General features: G+C 42.2%; 1 protein-coding gene across 1 annotated transcript in view; it reads right to left on the bottom strand.

Moving 5' to 3' along the window:
* LOC311229438 (low-density lipoprotein receptor-related protein 5-like) overlaps window positions 1–17,874 on the bottom strand; it is a 188,408-nt gene that overhangs the window by 113,214 nt on the left and 57,320 nt on the right. Inside the window, 3 exon segments of the mRNA XM_084315521.1 lie at window positions 4,701–4,789; window positions 6,315–6,533; window positions 8,586–8,674. Of these exon segments, the coding sequence (XP_084171647.1) occupies window positions 4,701–4,789; window positions 6,315–6,533; window positions 8,586–8,674 (397 nt within the window).

Here is a 17,874-nt window from a genome sequence, read left to right as displayed (position 1 = left end):
TTTTTTTATCTACTTTTTCTCCCCCATTTTTTTAATTTTTCTCCCATCCCAATTTCGTATTATCCAATTCTTCCCTCCCCTGTCTCGAACGTTGCTAGACCATGCCTCCCACTGGTCGGCTGCAATGTGGACAAAGCCTTGCATCACGTGTCCCCTCCGGTACACGAGGAGGCAGCAGTCGCATCTTTTCACCTGTACAGCACGATCTCTCAGTGGCGAGGAGTAACGCTGCCCCCGATACTTCCTGATTCTGCTGTACAGGCACACCAACCGACCTGTAGGAGTCGCTGTCCACAATGTCCGATCCCCACCCACCAGCTTTCCCACCCCCTAATACTGCAAATTGTATTAGTATGAACGATCAGCCAAGCCGGAAGCAACGCAGAGAGTTGGGCTCGAACCCAGCATATCCTGCGTTAGTGGCGAGTGCCTTGCCCACTGCACCACTTAGCCGCTTGATTCTTGATAGAAGCTTTGCTGTCAACATTGCCAACTGCTCAACCTCCCTCAACCTGCTCAACCTCCCTGTCCTGTGGGGTCCCGCAAGGGTCCATCCTTGGCCCGATCCTGTTCTCTCTTTACATGCTACCCCTTGGTTCAATCATTCAGAAGCACAAAATCTCTTTTCATTGTTACGCTGACGACACACATTCTCATGTCCTGCCTTGATGACGTTAAATGTTGGATGGCACAAAACATTTGACAACTAAATGAAAACAAATGTGAAATAATCCTCTTCGGTCCCCCAGACGCTGTCACCACCCTTACCAACAGTCTTGGCAACCTGTTCTCCCTGGTCAAGCCTTATGTCAAGAACCTAGGTGTCATTTTTTATCCCCAATTTAAATTCGACAGACAAGTGAACTCAGTGGTGAAGGCATGTTTTTTCCAACTACGCACCATTGCTAAACTCAAAGCCCTTCTCTCCCCTGCAGACCAACACTGAACTCTCCACACACAAGCACACATGAGCACACACACAACGCACACACTGTATACTAGGGGTGGGAATCGCCAGAGACCTCACGATACGATACTATCGCGATACTTGCGTCACGATACAATAGTATCGCGATACTAAATATATCGCGATACGCTGAGTATTGCGGGGGAAAAATATATATATATTTGTTTTTGATCAAATTTGCAAAGTAACACTTTGTCAACATGTTTTATCTAATAAAATAAAGTTCAGTCTGTTCATCTCACTTCAATCATTTTTATTGCAGAACATGGTATTTTCTCAAGCAGACAGATGTAAACACTGTAATCTGTGTTGCATGTACCTGACAAACTGAACTGTTTGTATTACAGTCATATTCCAACTTAACTGAATGCACATGTGTGTGTGTGGACTACTGTACTACAGGTATTGAAATTAACAATGCAACTTCCTTATACAAAAAAAAATAACTTTTATTATGAATAATTAAATATCGATACTTGGCGTCCCTGTATCGATACAGTATCGCCACGCAAAGTATCACAATACTACTACGTATCTATTTTTTCCCCCACCCCTACTGTATACGCTCACACACTAGCAGTCACTTTAGCATGAACACACACACACACACACACACACACACACACACATGCTGCACACGCTCACACTCATGGTCACTTTAGCATGAACACATGCTGCACACGCTCACACTCATGGTCACTTTACACAATGAAAGGTCACTTTAAAAACAAGAACGGGAGTGGTTCTTGTATAGTAAACAGATGGATAGCAAGCTAGCATAAGGACACATAGTATAACTGTAGATTGTATAGAATAGAATAGACTTTTAATTGTCATTGCACAGTATACAACGAAATTTCAGGGGAGCTCCCACAGACCGTAGTACAATATACAATATATACATACATGAACACATAACACATATAACACTGTACATAACAGAATATTTTAAATAATAAAGTGCATGATGGGTGGTAATCAGTGATTATCAGGTCCAAGTAAGTGCATGGTGCACGTGAGGGGACAGTCAATGAGCATTTAACAGTCTGACTGCTTAGGGGAAAAAGGTGTTCTTAAATGGCATGTATGGACCGGTATCTCCTCCCTGAGGGAAGGAGCTGAAAGAGGTGATGTGCTGGGTGAGACTGGTCCTTGATGATACACTTGGAGCGGTGGAGGCAGCGGGAGGTGAAGACGGAGGTGATGTTTGGTAGAGGAGTCCCGACGATCCTGCCTGCCGCCTTCACCACCCTCTGTAGAGCCTCCTGCTCTGCCTTTGTGCAGCTGGAGAACCACACAGACACACCGTAGGTCAGCACACTCTCAACTGCACAATGGTAAAAGTTGACAAGGAGATTTCGTGGCAGGCCAGCCTGCTTCAGCTTCCTTAGATAGTATAGGTGTTGCTGAGCTTTCCCGATCACTGAGGCGGTGTTGGTGCTCCAGGACAGGGTCTCACTCACACTGTATAGTATAGCATTGTATAGTAGTGTACATAAGAACCAGTGCCTCATCCGTAGCTAACATTGTTGTTACAAAGGGTCAGATTAAACCGAATATATATATTTATTACTTGAGATATATTGTATAATATTTGTATATCGTCTGATATCCCTTGTATATTCTTTGTATATATACACGGAATATCCCTTTACCTAGGTACAGGCCAGACCATAATATTCGTTCTCCTATTGGACAGCGACCCCTAGGCGCCAACGGCCATACCCCCAATGGCAAGTTCAAAGCCACCGCCAAGACATGTCTCAACATGTCCAGGTTTGCGCAGTAATACGAGACAGAACTGAGGTTGGCACTAGATTATTCACCTTACGTATAAATACGTCGCAGGTGGATACAGCAGTAGTTGAGTACCTAAACGTTGAAGCCTTCACCACGATACAACGTGCCGTGAAGTGGGCCTTTTTGCCCCTAAATAGAGCCTTGAGAATAGATAGCTAAAGTGTCAGAGTTTAACGCTGTATCGTCGAGTTCGACTTATTCTATTGTAAAGTAATAGTCTATTATTTATAGTGTATCGTGCGGCTACCGTTCTACAGTGACCATCATTACCACCGGTTCGTCGTACTCTAGCTAGTGCACTTATCCAGGCTGGGCGGCCTAAACTCGTGCCGCCATCCGAGGAGTCCTAGACGAGAACCGTTGGATATGTACACCGGAGAACCTACACCGACGAATGCAGAGCCTTTTCCGGCTGGATTATATTGCTTTGGTACTGTGGCTGCTGGAGCAGAGAACCGTCTACCCCACTGCTGTGTGGGATCTACCCTGTGAGGAGCACCATCGAGCCCGCCTCTAGGACCCACAGAGGCTGGCTAGCTTTCATCCATGCTGTCATGCATACTGGAGTATAGCTGTTGCTTTGTCTACGGACCAAGGGATTATTGCACTGGCTCCTGTATCTGGAGCCTCTTTATTCCGCGTTGATCCAGACTTTGCTCCCGACCATTCCTCTCCCCTAAAGGGAACCCCTTAGTATCTCCAGCTGACTACGAGTGTGCCTTATGTAATTCTTATGCTACAGGTGGCGTCAGTTATACCCATCTTATTATGCTCATGGACTTACGCTCTTGACTTACTTAAGTGTTCTTCGCCTTACAAGCGCGACCAATAATTCTCATTCTGTAACCTATCGTTGCTGCTCTAATAATAAATACCTCTAAATAGAACTTTCTTTGTCAAGCCGTATTCTTGTGTGGGTGTTCACCAGATATACCGTGTACTGTATGGCCAGTAATTAAAGTACATAACTAAGTAGTGGTTTAATGATACCATACTCTCAATACAGTCAGGGAATTGTACCCCTCAGTTACAATTGTATTGCACTATCACAGGACCTTAGCATGTCTTACCATGCTTTTTGTAAACTTCATGTACATATACCTGTTATGTCTTATTCTTATTACTTGTATTATTGCACAAATGTCTTATTCTCATCCTATTGGATTCTTATTATTGTATTATTGTATTATTGCATTATTGCACAATCGTTGCGGGCAAGACCCCCCGCATTTCACTGTATGCTTGTATGCCGTGACAAATAAAACTCTTGACTTGACTTGACTAGTAATCCACGCCTTCATTTCATCTAGATTAGACTACTGCAACTCCCTCTATATAGGCATTAACCAGTCTTCCCTGTCCCGCCTACAGCTAGTACAGAACGCCGCTGCCAGACTGTTGACTGGAACCCGCAAGAGAGACCACATCACCCCTGTCCTTGCCTCCCTTCATTGGCTCCCAGTGCGCTACAGGATAGATTTTAAGGTTCTCCTATTTGTTTTTAAAGCCCTTAATGGTCACCCCCCTCCTACATCTCAGACCTCCTATCCCCCTATTCCAACACCAGGTCCCTCAGGTCAGCCCATCAGAGGCTCCTGACAGTCCAGAGGTCTAACCTCAAGCTCAGGGGGGGCCGTGCCTTTGCTGTCGCAGCCCCTGCACTGTGGAACAGCATCCCCACCTCCATTAGGCTCGCCCCCTCGATAGATGCCTTCAAATCTAGGCTCAAAACCCACTTCTACCTACTAGCCTTTCCCGTTCACTGACTCATGCCCTGTTTTCCTGTGTGTTTGCGTAGTTGTGACTGTTGTCAATATGTATCTATGTATCTACCCTCTGTACAGCACTTTGGTTGACATGTGCTATATAAATAAATCTGATTGATTGATTGACAGACAGACAGACAGACAGAGATAGGAAGATAGACAGATACCCGTTGACAGGGTCCAGGACGATGGCTCTGGGTTCATCCAGGTTTTCTGAGATGAGGATTTTCCTGGAGGTCCCATTCAGTCTGGTTACCTTGGAAAAACATGATCCAGAAACTTCATCAGCTAAAGTGCTTTGAGTATTTGAGAAAGTGCTGTACAAATAAAATATATTATTATTATTGTTATTATTATTATTATTATTATTATTATTATTATTATTATTATTATTATTATTATTATTATTATTATTATTATTATTATTATTATTATTATTATTATTATTATGATCAGCTGTATTTGTGGTGTCTGACCTACAGGTGTTCTAATCTAACTAGAAGTGTGATTCTCCTCCATGTGGTCCTGGTGTTAATCTAGACAGGTGTAATTAATCTAGACAGGTGTGGTTCTAATTAATCTAGACAGGTGTAATTAATCTACAGGTGTAATTAATCTAGACAGGTAATTAATCTACAGGTGTAATTAATCTAGACAGGTGTAATTAATCTACAGGTGTATTTCTAATTAATCTACAGGTGTAATTAATCTAGACGGGTGTAATTAATCTAGACAGGTGTAATTAATCTAGACAGGTGTAATTAATCTACAGGTTTAATTAATCTAGACAGGTGTAATTAATCTACAGGTGTAATTAATCTAGACAGGTGTAATTAATCTACAGGTGTAATTAATCTAGACAGGTGTAATTAATCTACAGGTGTAATTAATCTAGACAGGTGTAATTAATCTACAGGTGTGTTTCTAATTAATCTAGACAGGTGTAATTAATCTAGACAGGTGTAATTAATCTAGACAGGTGTAATTAATCTACAGGTGTAATTAATCTAGACAGGTGTGGTTATAATTAATCTAGACAGGTGTAATTAATCTAGACAGGTGTAATTAATCTAGACAGGTGTGGTTATAATTAATCTAGACAGGTGTAATTAATCTAGACGAGTGTAATTAATCTAGACGGGTGTAATTAATCTAGATGGGTGTAATTAATCTAGACGGGTGTAATTAATCTAGACAGGTGTAATTAATCTAGACAGGTGTAATTAATCTACAGGTGTAATTAATCTAGACAGGTGTAATTAATCTAGACAGGTGTAATTAATCTAGACAGGTGTAATTAATCTAGATGGTGTTAATCTAGACAGGTGTAATTAATCTAGACAGGTGTAATTAATCTAGACAGGTGTAATTAATCTAGACGGGTGTAATTAATCTAGACAGGTGTAATTAATCTAGACGGGTGTAATTCATCTAGACGGGTGTAATTAATCTAGATGGTGTTAATCTAGACAGGTGTAATTAATCTAGACAGGTGTAATTAATCTAGGCGGGTGTAATTAATCTAGACAGGTGTAATTAATCTACAGGTGTAATTCATCTAGACAGGTGTAATTAATCTACAGGTGTAATTAATCTAGACAGGTGTAATTAATCTACAGGTGTAATTAATCTAGACGGGTGTAATTAATCTACAGGTGTAATTAATCTAGATGGTGTAATTAATCTAGACGGGTGTAATTCATCTAGACGGGTGTAATTCATCTAGACGGGTGTAATTAATCTAGACGGGTGTAATTAAGGTGTAATTAAAGGGGGCTCACCTCGATGCGGTCGGTACCAGTGTCGGTCCAGTAGAGGTTTCTAGCCAGCCAGTCCACGGCGATGCCGTCAGGGTGGCTGATCTCCATGGTAACCAGAGTCACAGCGTTGCTGCCGTCGATGAGGGAGCGGCGGATAGCTTTGACCTCGTCGTCCGTCCAGTAGACATGACCGTCCACCGGGTCGTAGTCGATGGCTATGGCGTGACGGATGTCGTCCACCTACAATACAACACAGAATATCAATTAGGGCTGGGCGATAAAACGATAACGATAATTATCGCGATATATTTTAATAATCGATATCGGGAAGAAAAATATATATATATATATATATATAGAAAAAAAAATTATTTGTATTTGTATTGTGACCTGCAACAGGGCAGTTTTAAACCCAGAGACAGTGGACAGACTTGTCTTTCTTGCCTGCAACTTAACACTTTGGTCGCCAGGCTTATATTCACAATAAACCATCCCACGCCAGCTCTATTTGTCTATGGAGAAGTTCCCCTTCTTTGCAGGGCTATAACTTTTTAAATTGTATTGCTAAATTGACATTACTATGGCCCATTCAACGTCAAGTATCTATTGGTCAGGGTGTAGCAACGTTATACTTTTTCATTCACATATTCATACTAAAATACGGTCTAAAGTATAAGTATGTTTTTATCGTTTTCTGCAGCATTCTCCAGAACGTGATTTATAGCCCTAAATGCATTATATTGATGATCAAATACAGTTTGATAGCAATCTGCACGAGATCAAAGATTTCAAATGGACGTGCTTCTAGAAGTTACTACTTATCATCTATGTTGTATAATAGTATATACGTCCAAATCATGTTGTTTATCGAGTTATTGGTAACGGATTGCTATCCATTGTGTCTAGCTCGAGTCCTGGGACTATTAGCGAGTGATCGGACCGAATTGGAATGAGCACCAGCTTCCGTTTCCTGTTTCCGGTTTGGGCGATCCGCCGATCGGCCACCAGATGGCGCTCTTGAACCGTTGGAGAGTTGAGAGGGGATCAACAGTAGATCTCAAGTCTCCGGGGGAGAAATATGATTGCGATCACAGATTTTTGAAATATTGATCTCACTGACGTGTTACGGCGTCATTGGCAGAATGAGAATGGCAGGGAATGACGTGGTAAGACGTTTTTGGCTACCAAAGTGTTAAAGTAATGGCTTTGCTTGTCCAAATGACAATACTGACCAAATTGAGATTTATTTTTCTCATTTATTTAGTTTGCTTTCTAATTTAAAATACAGTTTGAAACCGTCTGTACACGGTAGGCTATGTGTGCTAGCAGAGCTAGTCTCCAGTCACGAGTCACGGTGCACATGTGCGGTGGTTTGTCCACCAAAAAAGTGCAAAAAAACTCCCCTGGAGCCACAGCCAGCAGAGAAGCCGGTTTACTTTCGCTTTTAAACCAGCTGCAGCCTGAGAACTGGAGTGTGAGGGGATGTAACACTAAAGATGGCGGCAAAGACAAAGAATTGCTGCAAAATAAACATACATCTGCCGTTTAAAAAATAAATGTAAAAAAAAAAAATAATAATATATATATATTTTTTTATACTTATAACTATTTCGATATCGAGTGATATGATAACATTATCATATCGTTATCGCGATATCATTTTTGGGCACATCGCCCAGCCCTAATATCAATTACCTACAACACAATAGAATATCAATCACCAACAACACAATAGAATATCAATCACCTACAACACAATAGAATATCAATCACCTACAACACAATAGAATATCAATCACCTACAACACAATACAATAGAATATCAATCACCTACAACACAATACAATATCAATCACCTACAACACAATAGAATATCAATCACCTACAACACAATAGAATATCAATCACCTAGAATACAATAGAATAACAATCACCTAGAATACAATAGAATATCAATCACCTACAACACAATACAATATCAATCACCTACAACACAATAGAATATCAATCACCTACAACACAATAGAATATCAATCACCTACAACACAATAGAATATCAATCACCTACAACACAATACAATATCAATCACCTACAACACAATACAATATCAATCACCTACAACACAATACAATATCAATCACCTACAACACAATAGAATAACAATCACCTACAACACAATAGAATATCAATCACCTACAACACAATACAATATCAATCACCTACAATAGAATATAATATAATATCAATCACCTACAACACAATAGAATATCAATCAATGTGTGTGTTTGTACCTGTAGTACAATGTCTGTGAAGTCAGGGAGATCCAGAGATATTCTCCTTAGATCTGTTCGACGAGCCAACAACAACACCTGCTCTGCCCCTATAGGAGGAGAGGAGAGATGAGGAGAGGAGAGGAGGAGAGGAGAGGAGGAGAGGAGAGGATAGGAGAGGAGGAGAGGAGGAGAGGAGAAGAGAGGGGAGAGGATAGGAGAGGAGGAGAGAGGAGAGGAGAGGAGAGGAGAGGAGAGGAGAGGAGAGGAGAGGAGGGGAGAGAGGAGAGGAGAGGAGAGGAGAGGAGAGGAGGAGAGGAGGAGAGGAGAGAGGGGAGAGGAGGAGAGGATAGGAGAGGAGGAGGAGAGAGGAGAGGAGAGGAGAGGAGGAGAGATGGGAGAGGAGGAGAGAGGAGAGGAGAGGAGAGGAGAGGAGAGGAGGAGAAGAGAGGGGAGAGGAGGAGAGTATAGGAGAGGAGGAGAGAGGAGAGGAGAGGAGGAGAGGAGAGGAGAGGAGAGGAGAGGAGAGGAGAGGGGAGGAGGAGAGGAGAAGAGAGGGGAGAGGAGGAGAGGAGAGGAGGAGAGAGGAGAGGAGAGGAGAGGAGAGGAGAGGAGAGGAGAGGAGGAGAGGAGAGGAGGGGAGAGGAGAGGAGAAGAGAGGAGAGGAGAGGAGAGGAGGAGAGGAGAGAGGGGAGAGGAGGAGAGGATAGGAGAGGAGAGGAGAGGAGGAGGAGAGAGGAGAGGAGAGGAGAGGAGGAGAGAGGGGAGAGGAGGAGAGAGGAGAGGAGAGGAGAGGAGAGGAGAGGAGAGGAGAGGAGAGGAGAGGAGAGGAGGAGAAGAGAGGGGAGAGGAGGAGAGGATAGGAGAGGAGGAGAGAGGAGAGGAGAGGAGGAGGAGAGGAGAGGAGAGGAGAGGAGAGATGAGGAGAGGAGAGGAGGAGAGGAGAGGAGAGGGGAGAGGAGGAGAGGATAGGAGAGGAGAGAGGAGGAGAGGATAGGAGAGGAGAGGAGGAGGAGAGAGGAGAGGAGAGGAGAGGAGGAGAGAGGGGAGAGGAGGAGAGAGGAGAGGAGAGGAGAGGAGAGGAGGAGAGGAGAAGAGAGGGGAGAGGAGGAGAGGATAGGAGAGGAGGAGAGAGGAGAGGAGAGGAGAGGAGGAGGAGAGAGGAGAGGAGAGGAGAGGAGGAGGAGAGGAGAAGAGAGGGGAGGAGAAGAGAGGGGAGAGGAGGAGAGGAGAGGAGAGGAGAGGAGAGGAGAGGAGAGGAGGAGAGGAGAGGAGAGGAGAGGAGGAGAGCGGAGAGAGGAGAGAGGAGAGGAGAGGAGAGGAGAGGAGAGGAGAAGAGAGGAGAGGAGAGGAGAGGAGAGGAGGAGAGGAGAGAGGGGAGAGGAGGAGAGGATAGGAGAGGAGAGGAGAGGAGGAGGAGAGAGGAGAGGAGAGGAGAGGAGGAGAGAGGGGAGAGGAGGAGAGAGGAGAGGAGAGGAGAGGAGAGGAGAGGAGAGGAGGAGAAGAGAGGGGAGAGGAGGAGAGGATAGGAGGAGGAGAGAGGAGAGGAGAGGAGGAGGAGAGGAGAGATGAGGAGAGGAGAGGAGGAGAGGAGAGGAGAGGGGAGAGGAGGAGAGGATAGGAGAGGAGAGAGGAGGAGAGGATAGGAGAGGAGAGGAGGAGGAGAGAGGAGAGGAGAGGAGAGGAGAGGAGAGGAGAGGAGGAGAGAGGGGAGAGGAGGAGAGAGGAGAGGAGAGGAGAGGAGGAGAGGAGAAGAGAGGGGAGAGGAGGAGAGGATAGGAGAGGAGGAGAGAGGAGAGGAGAGGAGGAGGAGAGAGGAGAGGAGAGGAGAGGAGGAGGAGAGGAGAAGAGAGGGGAGGAGAAGAGAGGGGAGAGGAGGAGAGGAGAGGAGAGGAGAGGAGGAGAGGAGAGGAGAGGAGAGGAGAGGAGGAGAGCGGAGAGAGGAGAGAGGAGAGGAGAGGAGAGGAGAGGAGAGGAGAGGAGAGGAGAGGAGAGGAAGAGAGGAGAGGAGGAGAGGAGAGGAGAGAGGATAGGAGAGGAGGAGAGGAGGAGAGAGGAGGATAGATAAGAGAAAAAGAAGAGGGGAGAGGAGAGAATAGAAGAGAAGAAGAGAGGAGAGAAGAGAGAAGATAATAAAGAGAGGTGAATAGAGGAGAAGAGAAAAGAGAAGAGAAACGAGAAGAGAGGAGAGAAGAAGAGAGGAGAGGAGAAGGAAAGAGAAGAGAAGAAAAGAGAGAAGAATAGAGAGGAGAGAAGAAGAGAAGAGAGGAGAATTATATTATTATGAAATGGGTAATGGCATTTATATGGCAAGAAAATGCCGTCCCTATGTTCCAGCACATATTCTGGGACAGGTCGTTAAGTCCTTAGTTTTAAGCCACCTGGACTGCTGCTCACCTGTTTGGGCCTCTGCATCCGACAGTGCACAGAGGAAACTACTAATGACCCAGAACAGAGCTGCCAGACTAGTCCTACATTGCCAAAAAACAACGAACATAAACAGTATGCATAGGGAACTCTTATGGTTATCGGTAGATAAAAGGCTCGTCTTAAATACAGTCACATTCTTCAATAACAGCATCCACACCAATAAGCCTGAGTTTTTATAGAGTCAAATTATTAGATGCAGCACTTACACAATCATTTAACTAGAATGGCAGGAGAAGGTAAAATCATGTTACCTCGCCCAACATCTAATGCCTTACGATTTATCGAGCCATAACTTATTGGAATAAGCCGCCCAGAACACATACGTCAATTAAATAGCAAATCATAATTTAAACATAAATCATGAATGTATTACTTAGCTAGTGAGCAGTAGTGCAGTGGTTATTTATTTTAGTTTTTCATTATTTGTTATTATTATTTTGCGCGTGTGTGCGTGTGTATGTATATTTGTATGTGTATATATTGATATGTGGGACTTCGGACCCCAGGAAGACTAGCTGGTGCCATTGGCATCATGGGGATCCTTTAAAGGGGAACTATCTTATAAATGGCCTTTTTGAGTGTTTAGCATTGTTTCCTAGCTATGTGAACTTATATTAATATGATCTATGTCTCAAAATTCTCATATTGGCGCATTCTTCCAATTCTCCTCTCACAATATTCACCCTCACTGAACTGAGTCGTTTGAAAATGTGCCTATATGTGATGTCATAAAGACACTGCTGCATGTTAATGTTCAGGCGAAGACGACGATGCACAGTGGTTTAGGAGCCCAGGCTCAAAACGGCTCGAGATCTGGAGGTAGAAAAATGCTGTTTTTGAGGACTTGATTAGAAATACAAAACAATGAATAAAAAAAATCTATATATTACAGAGGTGTTCCATAGACTCACAGGAATTGTGTAAAAGTGCCCAAATAGTGAAAGAAATAGTAAAATAGTTCCCCTTTAATAAACAATAAATAATATACAAATTATATTGTACTATTTTACTAGTAGGTGTACTAGGTAGTATTATATTGTACTAGTAGTATATTGTGCCATGTAGTATTATATTGTATGTAGTATTATATTGTGCTATTTAGTATTATATTGTACTAGGTAGTATTATATTGTACTAGGTAGTATTATATTGTACTAGGTAGTATTATATTGTATGTAGTATTATATTGTGCTAGGTAGTATTATATTGTATGTAGTATTATATTGTGCTAGGTAGTATTATATTGTATGTAGTATTATATTGTACTAGGTAGTATTATATTGTACTAGGTAGTATTATATTGTACTAGGTAGTATTATATTGTGCTAGGTAGTATTATATTGTACTAGGTAGTATTATGTTGTATGTAGTATTATATTGTGCTAGGTAGTATTATATTGTACTAGGTAGTATTATATTGTACTAGGTAGTATTATATTGTGCTAGGTAGTATTATATTGTACTAGGTAGTATTATATTGTGCTAGGTAGTATTATATTGTACTAGGTAGTATTATATTGTATGTAGTATTATATTGTGCTAGGTAGTATTATATTGTACTAGGTAGTATTATATTGTGCTAGGTAGTATTATATTGTACAAGGTAGTATTATATTGTACTAGGTAGTATTATATTGTGCTAGGTAGTATTATATTGTACTAGGTAGTATTATATTGTATGTAGTATTATATTGTGCTAGGTAGTATTATATTGTACTAGGTAGTATTATATTGTGTTAGGTAGTATTATATTGTATGTAGTATTATATTGTGCTATGTAGTATTATATTGTATGTAGTATTATATTGTACTAGGTAGTATTATATTGTACTATGTAGTATTATATTGTGCTATGTAGTATTGTATTGTGCTAGGTAGTATTATATTGTACTAGGTAGTATTATATTGTGCTATGTAGTATTGTATTGTGCTAGGTAGTATTATATTGTACAAGGTAGTATTATATTGTGCTATGTAGTATTATATTGTGCTAGGTAGTATTATATTGTACTAGGTAGTATTATATTGTACTAGGTAGTATTATATTGTGCTATGTAGTATTATATTGTGCTATGTAGTATTGTATTGTATGTAGTATTATATTGTGCTATGTAGTATTATATTGTGCTAGGTAGTATTATATTGTACTAGGTAGTATTATATTGTGCTATGTAGTATTATATTGTATGTAGTATTATATTGTACTATGTAGTATTATATTGTACTATGTAGTATTATATTGTACCAGGTAGTATTATATTGTATGTAGTATTATATTGTGCTATGTAGTATTATAAAGGCCGAATGAGTGTTTTTTGTTATAGATTATTATTATTATTATTAGTATTATTATTATCATTATTGTTATTATTATTTCCAATGGAAGGATATGATTTATGGGAATGTTATGATTATCTGTGTAACCAGTTGGGTGGACTCTGTTGTACTGTGGGCGGATCACCTGCACCTGTCAGGTGGGTCGGCCCACGGCGCGGCGGAGATCATTAAATGGGTGATAGGGATCAGCTGTGAGTTGGTAGCCGACGGGGAAAGCATATAATTTTCTGACCGCTTCGGGAACGCTTTAGAATAGTCTTATCTTAGGAAACACTTTGAACAATTAGAACCACGGTTATAGGACGCTTTAGGATCGCTTTGATCACCTCTCCCATGTAACCTACATTTTCTAAATAAATCGGATAGCCACGTCGGTATCTGATAACGGAACTCAAGGTGTGGAGACTATTCTTTGGATGGAGCGCGTATGGAATCACTCCCCGACTGCCACTGGAAGCGGACCCAGGCAGAGGCCGCTACATTAAGTCAGAAAATTGCTTTTATTGAAGCCACCCAAGGAGAGGAAAGCTTCAATAAAGTGAAAGAGGACTCGCGCAGATTATTGATAGCGACCCAAACTGAGGCGCGCGTCAATAAGTGACAACTGACGAGGGGACTCGCAAGAGGACTGACAACGATCCAGCATTGTTGAGAGAGAGGACCAGAACAAGGAAACTGGTTGTGTTTGGAGAACGCTGTGATCAAAAGGAAGGAGTCGATCAACGACGGCATCACAGCGAATGGAGGACCCTCCCTCCCGAGGACAGCAAATGGAACATGCGTAAGTAGAATTTATGAATGAAATAGAGACTACTACGTACGTGGCGCGCGCACACGGCGCTGTGGAATATAAAATAATTATAAAGCTGTCTTAAGAATTGGTGGATAAATATAAACAGCTACTGAAACGGATAACATGGATTTGACGGGCGCGGAAATTGAGCTGAAACAATTAATGGCATCACGTAAAGCCAGGCTTGCAGCATGCACCCGCAAGAAAAATGAGATTAAAGTGATGATGATATCAAAGGATGAACAAGGAGTAAGAACGGACATGGCATTGTTCAATAAGACACTCAGTGCTTTTAAGATCGCAAATGAGTCTGTACAGCTGTATTTACAGGATGATGATGATGATGATGAAACACAACGGTATAAACCAAAAATAGATGAATTTAATACATGGGTTAACGATATGGAAGAATGGTTGATGGAGGGGTATAAGGAAAGGCAAACTCCAGCCCAAAGTCCAACTGAGTCAGTGATCCAGGAGTCTCCAGTAGAGACTCAAGATAAGCTGGAAACGGACCTTCAGGCTACAATAGGCCCAGAGGATAGCATTTCCAGGGCCCCATCAAAATCATCCAAATCATCAGGTGGAAGCCATTCATCCAGGTTATCTGCCGCCCGTCGAAGGGCTGACACTGAGAGGGCCATCATTCAGGCAAAAGCCGCTGCACTTTCAGCCAGACAAGCCATGAGCCTAAAGGAAGCTGAATTAGAGGCTGAATTAAATCTAAACAAGGCTAAAGCCAAGCTAACAGAGGCTAAATTACAAGCTGAATCAGAGGCTGAATTAAATCTAAACAAGGCTAAAGCCAAGCTAACAGAGGCTAAATTACAAGCTGAATCAGAGGCTGAATTAAATCTAAACAAGGCTAAATTACAAGCTGAATTAAGTCTGCAGGAGGCTAAAGCCAGGGCTAAATTAAAGGCTGAGAAGGATAAACTTGACTTTGACACAGACATGGCTGTATCAACGGCCAAACTCAAGATACTGGATGATTATGAGACATCATCACAAACCAACTCATCTAGAACCATGAGGTATCCATCTCAAATTAACCAGCCACCCTCTCAAGAGGACGGATATGTGTACAAGATGCAACCTAGGGATGGTATGAATGATTATGTTGACCGAGCACATGCTCTACCTCAGAAGGACTACCGATATTGCAATCACCGGTAGAATATGCATCCATAAATGCTGTTCCAAAAACCCCTGTGCAAAGACAGCTCTTGGACCAGGGCCCCGTTCCCCCGTACCTGGCTAACTGAGTTAGCCGGATAATTTCCAGCATAGCCTGACTTAAGCCAGACCTTTGCATTCCCCGACGCTCGATTGTCTAAATCACCATGACAACAGATCAAAAAGTTTGAGCCTGGTCGGGAGCAGGGTTAAGTTCAGTTAGCTGGATGAACCATGGCCACGCCCCCGCAAAGAAATGCCAGCTCGCTTCCTGAAATATTTCTCACAGTCTAGATCCCATTATACCATTCTGAATTATGTTTTTGTGCTTCGTTTTCCTAGAGGGGGCTTTTGAAATGTATAATAATAGAACTAAATGCTGATAATAAATCATATTGAGCCTATAGATTTACTTTGTCCTAAATAAAATAATGCACATCATATACGGCGCTCGGAGTCGCGATACACACTGCATGTGGTTATTTTAATAACGGCGCATTGCAAATGTGAATCCCGCTGGGATATTTTTAATGAATGAAACCTATCGGCCGTTTGGCTCTGATTAGTTTCATATATTCTCCGCTGTAGATTTGCTTAACGGAGCGCCCGGATTGTGTTTCATTCAAGCATAAAATTGAAGTGTCTATGCGTGGATTGTGGTTTTTGTGTGATATTGTAACTGGGATTAAAATGTCTGATGAGATGCGCTGTTTGACGGATTTGAGAAATTGAATGAGCCGTTGACGTCACATTAATGCATTTGAGAATAAAGAGATAAAACTTCATTCAAAAGAAAAATATCCGAAACACGGGTTTCTTGTCCATTGATGGATACACAATGAATATATCCCGTCTGGCACAGTGGTCCAGCGGCTAGTACGCAATCCTGTCAACCCGACGACCCGAGTTCGAAACCCCGCGTTTCCAATATAATTTTTTTGGAATATAATATTAATGATTATACGCAAAAGTAGCCTAGTTTTAAGTTAAAATATTATAAATCTACATGCATTGAGGATGTCATTCTTTATATAGCTCTAAACGTGCACCAAAGTATTTACATTGCAAAAAGAAGAAAAAGACTAGAAGGAGGGGGATTCGAACGCGGGTCGTCTGCGTGAAAGGCAAAAGGACAAACCGTCACACCACAGTGCAGATAAGTAAAACATCCACCATACATCAATCAATGGATAAGAGAGCCGTATCCTTATTCTGAAACAGTTGAACTAATTATTTTCGCTAGCAAGATCTCATTTGATTATTCAATCCATAAACCTACTGCCAGCAGGAACGTTTAAAGAAATATAATCTGATTGATTGGGGTAATGAGGGATTTAAAATTTGCCTATAGATTATGCATTTAACTTGTCGGCGAGGCTATTGAGCCGCCTGCAATCTGTTAATAAAGTTTTAAAACAATCAATCAATCAATGCCGTTAGAAGATCAGGATTTCTGTGATCGACACCTGCTGTCTTTTCAACTGAAGCGGCCGCGCGCAATTATCCAGAGTCTCAAGTCTGGTTCGAGTTAACGAGACTGAATCAGCGTTCGAGGAACAGGAAAATCCCGGCTTCAAACATCGGGTTAATTGAATCTGGATAATGGGATTCTTGATCGACTTAGTTGAACCAGGTACGGGGAATAGGGCCCAGTATGCATGGGCGCACACACCACAACAACAACAACAACAGCAGCAGCAGCAACAACAGCAGCAGCAACAACAGCAGCAGCAGCAGCAGCAGCAGCAGCAGCAACAACAACAACAACAACAACCACCACAGCGGCAGCAGCAACAGCAACAACAACAGAGGCCTCCACAAGCAGTAAGACCCAAACAGCCATATATACAGCCACTACCACCTGTACAGTATCGACCACCACCATATGTGCTACCTCAGCCACAACCTTGGCAACAACCACATGCACCATATCAGCATCAGCCACCTGTGCAGCTTCAGCTACAACCATCTGGAGCTACAGCAGGACAACAGGGTCAAACCCAAACAGACCAGGTTCTATTAAATGTCATGGCAAGACAGAATGACATTACAGATATACTTGTCACACAGCAGAATCTGGCGCTACTCCCAACCAGGGAGATTCCCATGTTTGACGGAGATCCTATGAACTTTAGGTCATTCATGCGAGCCTTCGAGTACGGCATAGAAAATAGAACCACCAGCGATCAAGATAGACTCTACTCTTTGGAACAATACACCACAGGGCAACCTAAAGATATTGTGAGGAGCTGCCTACACATGCATCCACAGGATGGATATGTGGAAGCCAAAAGACTACTTAAAGAGAATTTCGGTGATGAAATAAGAATAACAAATGCTTATATAAAGAAGGCCTTGGACTGGTCCAGCATCAAACCGGAGGATAGTCAAGCTTTGCGCGCCTACGCCCTCTACCTCAGAGGATGCAGTAATGCAATGCAGGAGCTTCACTATATGGATGAGCTGGACAATCCATCTAACCTACGACTGATCTTTTTTTTTTTTAACTTTGGCCATTCCCCTGGCTCTTTTTTGCGTTTATCACATTTATTCTGGTCAAGGATGACCGACAGA

This window comes from Notolepis coatsorum (genome assembly GCF_963971535.1).
Source record: "Notolepis coatsorum genome assembly, chromosome: 6".
NCBI lineage: Eukaryota > Metazoa > Chordata > Actinopteri > Aulopiformes > Paralepididae > Notolepis > Notolepis coatsorum.
This window is presented reverse-complemented; position numbering and strand designations above follow the sequence as displayed.